Genomic DNA, 12,409 nt, shown 5'->3' on the forward strand with positions numbered 1-12,409 from the left:
TCCCTGTTAACTGAGTGCAAACACTTTTGCATTTAGTTTTCAGAAACTGAAATAAATTGGAAGACAAAGGGGGGCGGGGGGAGGGGGGAGTTGTAGGAAGCCTTCCCTAGGGAGGCCATCCTTGCTCTCCTGGAACTGGGACATTTTAAAATAAGATGAGAAAGTGGGATGGCAGAGGATTAACTAGAACTGTCCCTGAGAAACTATAATCATCAGAAGCTATGGATGACAGCCGATTGGAAACTGACATTTACCTTAATTTCTTATGTAAGAAGTCCAAAATGCCCAGAGGACCGAAGTTTGTCCATGTCTGAGCTATAAGGTTCTATTGTTATGTCTCAATGGGATTTTAGTGAATCCACTTTTAAAGGTTTTATAGCTCCCGGTTTTGAAATTACATATCCTGTTTGCTGTACCTTAAATTGTTGAATAATTATCAGATTATCATTTTATTTTATTTTTTAAAAAATCCTGTACATCAATCCATATTTCTTTCAGAAAAGCAGAATATTCAAAATATTTATTTCATGTATTTATATATTGCTTTTCGGGTAAACCTTAAGATGTTTACATAATAAAAATATTTAAAATAAGCATCAAAAGAAGTTATATAATGAAGTGGTAAAGAAAACTATGCAGGGGAGGAAAGTCCTTGAAAAGCCACACCATCCTTCCCCAAGAGCAAATGATTCTTGAATTGCCCTATAATGGCAGTCTGAGGAAGGTCAGGTGGTTATTCTCAATTCGGTATTAAATTTATATCTTGGTATTTTGGGCAAATAAGGAGGCTGTGCATGCAGGGAAGAACATACAAACTTGGTACAGTCCATAACTGCACGCACACATTCGTATACAACAAATTGTAGATACACTAAATATTAGGCCTGTCAAATGAACAGTCTCTTAGCTGCATGTATCACATCAGCAGGAGGATGCATAATAAAACCCTTCTTGGCTAGATCACTCTTGGTATGTTGTATGATCCTGGTGAGGCTTAGAAAGGATGTATGCTGCCCCAGACTGCATGAGAACAGTTTGCTATTACTATCCTAAGCTGCCTTGACATTTCTATTGTACAGAAATACTTTCATGTGGGCATACATAGTGGGAGAGAAAATTCACACTTTCTGTTAATCACTTCCTTGCCAGATAGGGTTTTTTTTCCCATCATGATTCTCATCTCTCAAAAGTCCTATCAGATCTATGTCTTTACCCACCTCAAGAAGCCAACCTATTGGGAGGTGATCTGGAACAGTTAAAGCAGGCATGGGCAAACCTTGGCCCTCCAGGTGTTTTGGACTTCAACTTCCACAAATCCAACAACACCTGAGTTGTTTGCACATGCCTGAGTTAGAGCCACCCTCGATGATAGACATCAGAATTTTAAATGTTTGGTTTTCAACAGGATTGAGAATGAGAGATCAATGTGTTCCTTTCAATGGCTTCGGGAGCTACTAGGATGGATCAGATCTGAACATTCTCCAAGGCACTCAAGATATGCCCAGAAAAGGCCACAAGCAGAACATGAGTGGCCATCTCCCATGTGGTCCTGCATTTTCCCCACCTACTAAAGGGCAAGAGAGGAGCAAAACTGGCAGTTTGACTGGCAGTTGAGATCGGGACTTACTTTACACACAAAACACTGACTAAGTCCTTTTCACTCCCTTAGTACACCAGAAAGATAGAAAGGGAAAGAAGGAAGGTTCCTGTCTGAAGATGCGCCAGCTTTAGCTCCTGTGCGATGTGATCATGTCACCAGCGCCATCAGCCACAAGGGGGAAATGTGACCCCGAGCATCCAATGCTATATCCCTGCTCAAAAACATGGATGCTCTCATTGAGTTTGCATGGTTTATACACAGAAATAATTCCATCCCCCCCTTCGAATTTCTTTTACCCATCTTCAAATCCATCTACGCAAGCAGCTACTAGCACATCTCGTGGCCAATAATTATCTGAAAAGATGTTGCGTCAAGAACCATTTTTTTCTCTCCCACATAATCAACCAAATTCAGAGAATAATGGCAAACTCATCACCTCTCTCTTCAGTTGATCCTTGGTTGTTGAACTACCAAATTCCCTCTTCAACATCCTTCCCGCATCAACTCCAAAGCAGCAAATGCTCTAAACTCCTCTTCAAGGGAGGGAAATGCTCTCTCCCTTCCTGTTACCCTTCTCCACCTCTGACAACATTCTTTCTAAAAGCAGAATATTCTCAATAAGGTCCTGGCCACAGGGTTTAGATGCTGGCGCAACCATACATTAAGAGCCTTTCTTAGTGAAAAAAACAAAACAAAAAAAGGCATTTAATAGATTTTTCTGCTTTTATAATTTAAATAACTTAAAAGACTGAAAAGAGAAAACCCTGACAAATGTGAGACAGAGTTGGACTGCAATCTCAAAGTGGAAAAGGTGGGAGAGGAAAAAGAGGAGGAACTGAGAATGTACTGTGGAACCCCGATGCCCACTACCCGCCCCGTGTGCCAGACTCCCCGCTACCCCGCTCCTTGGCCCCTAAAGCCGCCGGAGGGCTCGTTTCTTGTCAGTCTTCTTCTTGGAAGCCAGTTTCTTGTCCCTGTCGCCTGCATGTTTCTTGGCCATGGGGCCCTCCCCAGAGGCACCAGCCGAGGAGGAGCAAGGCTCAGCGGGGTCCTTGGTGCGCAGTCCAGACGAAGGCTGGGCATGGATCTCTGTCAGGAGGCGAGCCCGGGAAGCATATTCCTCATAGTTCTCCAGCAGGAGGCGGCCTGCTTCCTCGTTCAGTGCCGATTCCGGATTGGGGTGGATGAGCAAACACTTGATGGTCTAAGAGCAGAAAGAATGAGATGAACACCGTTAAAATGGAGGGGAGAAACATCAGAGAGGACATTAGATGCAACAGGAAAACAACTCTGACCTCTCCCAATGGAGCCAAAGGTCAGTAGATGGCTACACTTTTTAAGATGAATGTGTGTTTTAGCAATTTTGTAACCTGCCTTGAGCCGAGAAGAGAGGCAGGAAAGAAATAAAAATTATTTAGATTAAATAGTAGGGCTAGTAGTACCTGTTACAACCTTAGATTACAGAAATGTAGGAAGGCTGCATCCATATAAAAGAGTCTATATGCCAAAAATCACACTGATAACATAACACCCCAAAAGAAAATCTTGGTGTCTTGATTTTTAGACCCATTTCTGGGGTTATTTGGGGTGCGGATTCAGAAGATTGCATTGGATAGAGTACATTACCACTAGTTTCTTAGATATGGTTAGCATGGTATTCTATGGGTGAGCAGATGGCAACTGGTATGTTCTGTATCTCAAAAACTAGAACCAAGAGGGGAAAATCATACGCCATTTTTGGAATCAGCAAGTCAAATATACCCAGAAGTAGGTCTAACATTTCAGGTACCAAAATGTTTGTTGGCCAGTGTAATAATAAGCTTGGTGAGCAGGAAAAGGTGAAGGAAGCCAGCTTCCCACATTAGCAAGATTTCATGATGTGGCTGCTTTTCAAATAAGTAACCCTAAGCATGGTATATATACTCTGGGATGTTGCCCAGTTAAAACTACCACTCACCAGCAGGACATGCCGGATGCCCAGTTCTGCTTTCCAATCCTTCTTGAGGACATTGACGCAGATCTCGCCATTGGCGCCAACATTGGGGTGGAAGATTTTGGTCAGAAAATAGCCTTTTGGGGGACTAGCTGGGAAGTCTTTGCCGAGAATCAACTTCATACGAAAGAGGCCACCGGAGTATGGGGTACCCTCTGTGACAAGAAGAAGGGGAAGAATTATTGCTAGTAGGATCTTTTACTCCCTTGAACATCTCCTAACCGTCTAGACAAGCGGCAGACTGTAGGAAGTAAGGGGGGCTGCATTAGCCTCACCCTCCAAGATATCTTGGGCAGGGATTGCACCCACCACCATATAAGCAATGGGGGAAAAGCTTAGTATTTTGCACAAGTGAAAGAAACAACTAGGTCAGGTAAGCCTTGCACAAGTCAATAAAAACATTTTGACCCTACTAGGGAACATTAGAAAGCTTCTTTGAAAATTTAACCAGAGATGTGTATTTTTACAAGTTTCTATTTTAGTGGTCAACTCTATAAATCTATGCTTTTAAAACATGTTGGGGACAGCTTGTGGGGCAATTAATCTAATCCCATCCTTTCTTTATGTTTTGCTTTTCAAACATGCTCAACAAAATATTGTGGTGGTAGTTGCAGTTTCTCCTGCTTGCAATAGGAAGGCACAAATAGCTACCATACACTGAAATAGATTCCAATTCTTTCTCCCTTCAAGGTTTATTGCCTCGCTTACTATGTACAATGAAATTCTGTGTTTCTCCAGCATTCCTTTACTTTCCTTCTAAAGCTAATGCTACTAAATAATTGCCAGCTAGACAGAAGTAAGGAAGAAATAAGACTGGGCAGGTATAAAAAGGTGTTTTGTTAACCAAGGCATACCAATAATGCCACTGGTTTTCATTTTCACACTAACCCCACATTCAAAACTGCTCCTCCTGAGCTACATATTGGATATTGCAGTCGCAACACCTCTAGCATGTATGGCAAGTGTTCCCCCTTTCCCCTTCTCACCTGGTCCTTCAATGGTGACTTGGACATCTGTGATGTCCTCCTCATTGGGGAAGACCTTGATGCCCTCAGGTGGGTCTGAGGTGAGAGTGGAAACTTCTTTGTAAACCAGCCGGATCACATGGGGAGGCAAGTTTTCTACATTGGAATTCTGGAGGAGGGGAGGAAGAGGGAGACGGTGAAACTAAGCTGAAACAACATCTGCCTACAGCTACAAAGCATCTATGATAGCTTTTTCTGAAGGGGAAGACTGAGAAAGAATTTACACACAAAATTTATTAGCAAAAAGCATTGAATTATTCTGCATCCCTATTTACTTTGGGGAGAGAACGAAAATGAGAACATACACAGAAAAAAATGGCCTTATGCAGTACTAGCCTCAATTTCAAAGTCCTTCCTCAAATAACCAGATCCTGTTGTGCAAAAAGGAAATGGGATAAGAGAATAGACAGTGCAGAAAGACGGCAGGGAAGAGGATGGCCCAATACCAGCAACTTTTAACAGATTGCCCTTGTAGAAATGTCCTTGAGAGAGAGAAAAGATCCCTCACCTCTAGCACAGAAGGTGCTGTTTTGCTTTAAATGAGACCTTGCCTTGGAACATGCACAACCGCTCAAGCTGGGTCCTTCTATCAACTCCCCAGTTCGAGTCCCATTTCCTAGTCTTGATCCAGCCAAGTTAGCACCTCTTTAATCAGCTACTCATTTCCCAAAATAAATCATAAGGAACACTGCTCGCTGCAGGTTTTCCACTTGAAATAAGAAGCTGGAGCAATCACAGCATACCGTATTCCCTCTATAAGGCAGTGTGATGTGCTAATTCCGGCAGCAATCTCGCAGGCCTGCCTCCTGTGTAAGTATATTTGCAAATACTGTTGTTTCATTTGTGTGTTTCAAGCAGCACAAGCACCTCCTTCTAGTCTGGCAATTTAAAAACATTTCTCTTTTTGGCCCAATTAACAAATTACACAACCTATCCTGATTCAGCATCTGATACCCAGAATCAAACATTTAAACATTAATCTTCTATTCTAAGACTAGATGTTACTTCTACACTTTTACAATGCCTGAAATTCAGACAATCCTGATTCTCTCGTATTAAACCAAGCCTATCTAAGATTTCCAGAAAAACATGCTCCTTAAAAGAAACCAAAACTGTACACCTTAAAGAAGGCTTCTAAAAAGCAAGTAGCCTATCCACCCATGGCAAGCAGGAAACCAGAACTAGCAAGAACTCACATTACTAAACACAACAATGGCTCTATGTGGTATTTACTATGTATTCTAGTAAATAGTTCATAGCCAGAAATAAAAGCACAAATACAAGTGTAACACAAGAAGGTTTTAACACAATTCCAAATAGCTAAATAACGGTAGATTAAAACAAAGATAGCCAAACGGCGACTTCCCGATTTTAGGGACTATCATTAATATAATTCCTGATCACTGAGTGCATTTATAGTTCCAAGCTGATATAAAAGGTTTCATGTGCAGGTGTCGATGTTCAAGAAAAATCAATATTTCAATGCAATTCTACAGCCCACAGGTTGCAAATCCTGAAAGTATTGCCCTAATTTCTTTTCAAGCTGGCTCAGAGTGAAACTTATAGTATGAGGGAATGAGGTGCCTGAAATGGATCCAATTTTCAACATTCAGAAACACTAATTTGGAGGGACAGCAGGGTAAGTAGTACAGTGTATCAACTATGACCAAGAAAGCCAAGATTCTAATCGCCACTCAACCACACAAACCCCACAAAGCTCTGGTAGAATGGATATGAAGATAAAATGTAAAAAGGAGAGCATTATTATAGAGCCTTGAGATCCTTGGAGAAAAAGCAGCATATACTGCACAAGTGTAACAATACATAGGCAAAATAAGCAATTTTCCCTACTAGGCTTCTGAATTCACTGTTTCAAAAAGCAATTCAGGAAGAGCTGGGTATACATTAAAAGCAAACATTTGTTCTCATTATAGGCGAGAAATCCATCTCCCCCTCCCCCCAGAAACTACAAAGTACCCCCATAGAAGCAAACAGAGATATGCAAACAATAAAGTTATATCTTAAATTTTTCCCTGCAGCTTTTTCAGACTGTTGCTCATTGTATCACTGTTCTGCTCCACTAAAGATGGGTCTGGGAGCAGGCCTCATGCTTACACGCTTTTTCACTCTTATTTCATGAACGAAACTGAGACATCCCAAGTTTATTTGACCTCATAAGAGTGAATACAATTTGAAAAGAGATATTTATTTATTTCCAACATTTCTATCCCGCCCTTCTCACCCGAGGGGACTCAGGGCGGCTTACAAAACTGGCAGTTAATGCCAATACACCGTAATAAAATAGAACATTAAAACAGTTAAATAACATAATATACAGTATACAAAGTTTAAAACAGTGCAAAGTACTTATGCCATTCATCCACCACACCTTGTACAAGAACCTTAGTCCAGACCGAGTCAAAGCCAACAAAAACAAAAACAATTATTAACCTTGCGGGATCAGGACACACTTTCCTTTCAAAGAAATACACATTATTTTGGTTCAGTTGCTGACTTTTGTTGCACTTTGGCTAAGGAGGCCTGCTCCCAAACCCCTCCTGCATCTCCCATCTGGAGAAGAAAATATCTGAAAGCCTAACTCAGTCTAACCTACTATATTTACTAGTCTTCGGACACCTGTCAGGTGTAGATACTCCACACTCAGAGAAGGAATTCAATGATCTGCATCACCACTTAGCACTAAGACAAAAGCAGAACAACTGTGACAGCAGGAAACCTTCCGTACTTTGGCCTGACCCTAGCTACAAAAAGCCTTTGGAAAGCAGCATATCCCTCTTCTTTTTCCTTTGATACAAATTAATATTTGTATTTATCTCTTAGGCCATTGTTTCCTAAAAACCACGATGCCCGATAAATATCCCAGATGAGGTATTTCCAACCTCCACTTCCAGTCTGCTCACATAGATTATAAAGCATGCTTTTGATATACTGGAAGCTTTATTGTATTACTGCTTCCAATTTTTTCATTGCAATGTAATTGGGGGAAACTTTCAGCTTTAAAAAGCAGAAAGAAAACATCTCCTACACGTTGATTTTTTTTTCTTGCCCACATAAGGCTATAAGAGGACTGGAACAGTTGTCCATTTCTAATTTAATAACAGTGTAGTGGCCTCTCAGAATGCTTAAACTGAGGAGTGGGTTCCCTTTCCAGCAAACCCTGCTGGAAGAGGGTATGTTAGTGATATCACTTCTATAGGACACAAAGAGTTTTATAAAAGCCTTGGAAGTGCATCCAGAACACATCATACCAGGTGGGGAGTAGGGACACATCAGCCATTCGGCCACAATGTCATTAAACAACAGAGATCGCTCTAGTAGGCCTCGCTCTAAAAATATGTGCCTTTTAAAAGGACTCTCCACAAAAGTATTTCAGAACCATAAACATACAGCACTCCTTCCCTCCATTCTTGGAATTCTGGTGCATTGTAGTGCTTTAAGTGTTGGACTGCAACTCTGAAAAACAAAGTTCGAATCACTGCTCGGGCATGAAAGCACACTGGGTCACTCAGTTTCAGCAACCCCTGTGATAGGTTTGCTTTAGGGTTGTCATAAGGATGAAAATTTTAAATGTGCACAGATTTCTTGGTTCTTGCTGTCTCTCCTTCTGTTTAGTATCAAAAAGATGTTTATAAGAGTAATATGGGTTTATAAACCTCTTTGGAAACAGTGGAAACTCATGATCTTCACAGCACTCCAAATATCAAAAAACAAGAGAGCTTAAATGATTGTGATACTATCTCTTTCAATGTTAAAGATACCGGTGCAGGTAGTTCATAAATATGAAAGATTTTGCTTTGAGAAAAAAGCTACTCAAAGAGAATTATAAAAGCCTCTGAAGTCTTGATACTAAGAAAACAGAAAGCTAACCAAATATAAAATTAACTAATCTGAGACAGATCTTACAATGCAGCCCTAAGTATATAGTACTTCTTCAGATGCAAGATCTATGGAATTCAGCAGGACTTATTCCTAGGTGCATATTGAACTGAAGACTTAATCAAGACTTAATATCCAAATATATGTTTCCCTATATAAGCCTTTAAAAACAATATATTACTTTGCAAATGATAGACTTTTTTGTTTGATGAGTATAAGGATAAAAGTAGAAAGAGGCCTAATGGAAACATCATGCAATTAAGAAAACAATGTGAAGTGTGAGAGTATACACTAGAAATAGCTGACAAAATAGGTGAAACATGCTACTTTTGCATTCACAAATGCAACTATCATAAAGCACAATTTTCCCACAGATTTTATGTTAATCTTTTTTACTTACCCAGCATGCTTCCAGTCCAAGTATATCGAAATATATGGTTTGCTATTATCCACGATTTCAGATATAATGGGGATGTCTTGAAATGCATCCCCTTGGAAGGAGAGGTCATAATATATGTCTAAAATATGAACTATATACAATACATTGTCTATGAGAGAACTGCATTCCAGAAAGGTTCTGCTGGTCACTACTAAAAGTAGTTACTTGCCCAGGATGAGACCATTCTCTTAAATAAACCTTTTAGGTTTTTTTTAAAAGGCCCTCCCTAGTTTCAGTGGGGAAAAGCATCAGATCCTATCTGATTTTGGAAGATAAGCGGAGTCAGCCCGGGTTAACACTTGGATAACAGATCACTAATGATACCAGGTGCTGTAGGCTACGTTTCAGAAGAAGGAACTGACAAACCACGTCTGTGTATTCCTTGAATAAGAAGCTCCTACAAAAAATCCATGGGGTCAACAAGCAACTTGAAGGTGCACACACACACCAAAATCTAAAATCCATAAAGTAGTACAGAAGAGTCTCACTTATCCAACATTCTGGATTATCCAACGCATTTTTGTAGTCAATGTTTTCAATACATCATGATATTTTGGTGCTAAATTCATAAATACAGTAATTACTATGTAGCATTACTGCATATTGAACTACTTTTTCTGCCAAATTTGTTGTATAACATGTTTTGGTGCTTAAATGGTAAAATCATAACCTAATTTGATGTTTAATAGGCTTCTTCTTAATCTCTCCTTATTATCCAACATATTCACTTATCCAACATTCTGCCGGCCCGTTTATATTGGATAAGTGAGACTCTACTGTATTACCTTTATTGGGCCAACTCCATCATGCATCCTTTCAAAGCTTTACTGGCTTAATCAGGTAAAAATGAGAATAATGATAAAATACAAGAAAGATAGCAATGTTAAAGTCACATAATGTTCTATTGTGCAACGTTATCTAACCTCTAACGCAGGCATGGGCAAACTTCGGCCCTCCAGGTGTTTTACACTTCAACTCCCCGTAGGCTGTTAGGAATTGTGGGAGTTGAAGTCCAAAACATCTGGAGGGCCGAGGTTTGCCTATACCTGATCTAACGTCATCACCTTTCTCCTTGTGTATGAAGAAACCAGTGAAGTTATGAAAGTTTGCATGATGTATATGATTGCTCTGGATTTGGTCCAACAAAGGTATCACTGCTTCGTGGATCTTGGATTTTCTTCTATTTTGCTGCAAGGTCAACACAGTTACTCCTGAACACATACACAAAAGTTTCAAGAAAATGTTTTACAACAAAAAAAAAAAAAACATTCAGAAGGTACACTTGCGTTACACTCTGAAGTGGAGAATAAAAGAAGACAGCTAACAAAGTTTTCATGAAGAAAAGATGGCACACAGAGACGGAAGTGAGGAACGTTAAAAGTTGTCTCAAGTTTGATGTCCTCTGTAGATTCCTCCCAAAGAAAATCTCACCCTCCCTTTATTTATTAAATCCCATACATGACTCCAAATTTTAAACAAATTAGAAACGACTGAGGCCTTATCACATCTCAACATGTGCTACTCTCAACACTTTTCCCCACTCCCCAGATCAAGGCCCATTTAAATCTATTCTGTGTTTAAATACTTTTCCAGGGTAGTAAGGAAAGTTTTTCATCACATTTCAAAAATCAGACCCTTTTGGCCCCTGTGAGTGCTGTATTTACTCCCTTACTAGTCTTAAAGTCACATTATCCCTTTTATAGCATCACCAGACCCACTTACCTACAGCTATGTCTTGTGATGCATCTACATTGTTGAATCAATGCAGCTATAGTATCATGGGAGTTGCAGTTTTTCAAGTTCTCTGCCAATGCATGCTGATGCCTCCAGCATGCATTGAAACCATAGCATTGATCCATGGCAATTAAAGTGATGCTAAAAAGCACTAATTCTACAATGTACCCTTGGTATCCTACCTTCTGCTGGTAGTCTTGCATTCTCGATATGAGACTTCAATGAACTTTAGCCAACCAACACAAATATCAGCCTCATCACACTAGGGCATGGATCCACTTTAGATCCATTTTCTGCCTCCTGCAAAATTCTGGGGTTTGTAGTTTAGTGAGGCCTAGGACCGTCCGGCTAAGCAGTTTAAAGGCCCCTCAGTAAACTATAAGCCCCAGAAATTCAGCAGGAAGCAGAAACCGGATTTAATGTGGATCCATGCTCTGGTGTGGTAAACCTGCTATCCCCAAAACTGGAAGACCAGCTCCACATTTTCCCTCAATTTTACTAGTAGCCCAGGTTTGAAATACAGGCTTAACTTTGCAACCAAAGATATCACATCACTGCATTTTACTTACACAATAAGTAAAATTTAAGGACACCTAAAAATCTTTGTAAGGAGTCCTGCAATTTGAAACTATCCATCCCTTGAATCTAAATGAGGAAACTTTAACAAAGTTAGAAACATTATCACAACCTACTGACTTATTTCCAAGATCTGGGGTGCATCTACATCAGGCATGGGAAACTTTAGCCCTCCAGGTGTTTTGGACTTCAACTTCCACAATTCCTAACAGCCTACCGGATGTTAGGAATTGTGGGAGTTGAAGCCCAAACACCTGGAGGGCCAAAGCTTGACCATGCCTGATCTACACTGTAGATTTAATGTAGTTTGACACCACTTTAACTGCCATGGAATCCTGGGATTTGTGGTTTTACATTCTTCGGCCTTCTCTGCCACTGAAGGCTGGTCTACCTCCAAATTACACTTCCCAGAATTCCATAGCATTCAGCCATAGCAGTTAAAAGGGGTGCCAAACTGAATTAATTCGACAGTGTAGATACATAAGGTAGGGGGAGGGGACTTCAAACAGATGGGCAGAGACATACAGAGTTAAAAGGCACTCACCATTGTGTTGGGTCTGCACAGAAGCTTGTAAAGTCGCACAATCTAACCCTAATCGTTAAAGGGACCGCACATGCGCCTTAATCGATACTTAAACCACTTCTGAGCCCGCACCGACCCCTGGCCTCCAGGTTTGGGGATCAGGGACCCCCTGTTCCTATTGTAAAGGCGCCAGACCCTCCAGTTTAAGAAGAGCCTCCTTCCTTGTCTGTTTACAGGGGGGAACCAGATATCCCCCTTTCCTCTGTCCCCACTCCGGCCCCCTCCAAGCTGCCTGAAACTCACGTCCGCCACCCTCACTTTAATGAGGGTGGCCGATGCCCAGCCAAGGCTTTTATACCCCCTCGGCCGAGGCAGGCCACGCCCCTTTCGAACCCCGGCTGCCCAATCAGGCCCGTTAGAACGGAGGGGGGGCCCTTCCTCCCCCCTCCCTTCTCGGGTCTTCTCCTCGCGGAGAACCGTTGACAGCGAAAGTCCGCGACGGCCCGCAGCCAATGGGGAGAGGCGTAGTGGAGGGGCGGGGCCTTGGAGCCTGATTGGACGGATTTGAATACGAACGTTCGGGTGAAGTGCGTTTAAAGGGACGGGTGGGTTTGTTTATCTT

General features: G+C 41.1%; 1 protein-coding gene across 1 annotated transcript; it reads right to left on the bottom strand.

Annotated features, from left to right (window-relative positions):
* Positions 1 to 505: 505 nt before the first annotated feature.
* ube2s (ubiquitin conjugating enzyme E2 S) lies at positions 506 to 12,297 on the bottom strand. Its single transcript, XM_008117219.3, has 4 exons — positions 11,809 to 12,297; positions 4,580 to 4,727; positions 3,558 to 3,748; positions 506 to 2,804 (listed from the first exon to the last, which is right to left on the bottom strand). The coding sequence occupies exons 1-4, from the start codon at positions 11,809 to 11,811 to the stop codon at positions 2,514 to 2,516; spliced, it is 633 nt and encodes a 210-aa protein (XP_008115426.1). The 5' UTR covers positions 11,812 to 12,297; the 3' UTR covers positions 506 to 2,513.
* Between the last annotated feature and the right edge of the window lie 112 nt (positions 12,298 to 12,409).

Source organism: Anolis carolinensis, chromosome 6 (genome assembly GCF_035594765.1).
Source record: "Anolis carolinensis isolate JA03-04 chromosome 6, rAnoCar3.1.pri, whole genome shotgun sequence".
Lineage (NCBI taxonomy): Eukaryota > Metazoa > Chordata > Lepidosauria > Squamata > Dactyloidae > Anolis > Anolis carolinensis.

Excerpts from the sequence above, each read along its gene's own strand:
- ube2s (XM_008117219.3), bottom strand. Across the intron at positions 3,749-4,579 it reads AGTCACCATTGAAGGACCAG|AGGGTACCCCATACTCCGGT; the intron begins GTGAGAAGGGGA and ends TTCTTGTCACAG. Across the intron at positions 2,805-3,557 it reads GCATCCGGCATGTCCTGCTG|ACCATCAAGTGTTTGCTCAT; the intron begins GTGAGTGGTAGT and ends TTCTGCTCTTAG.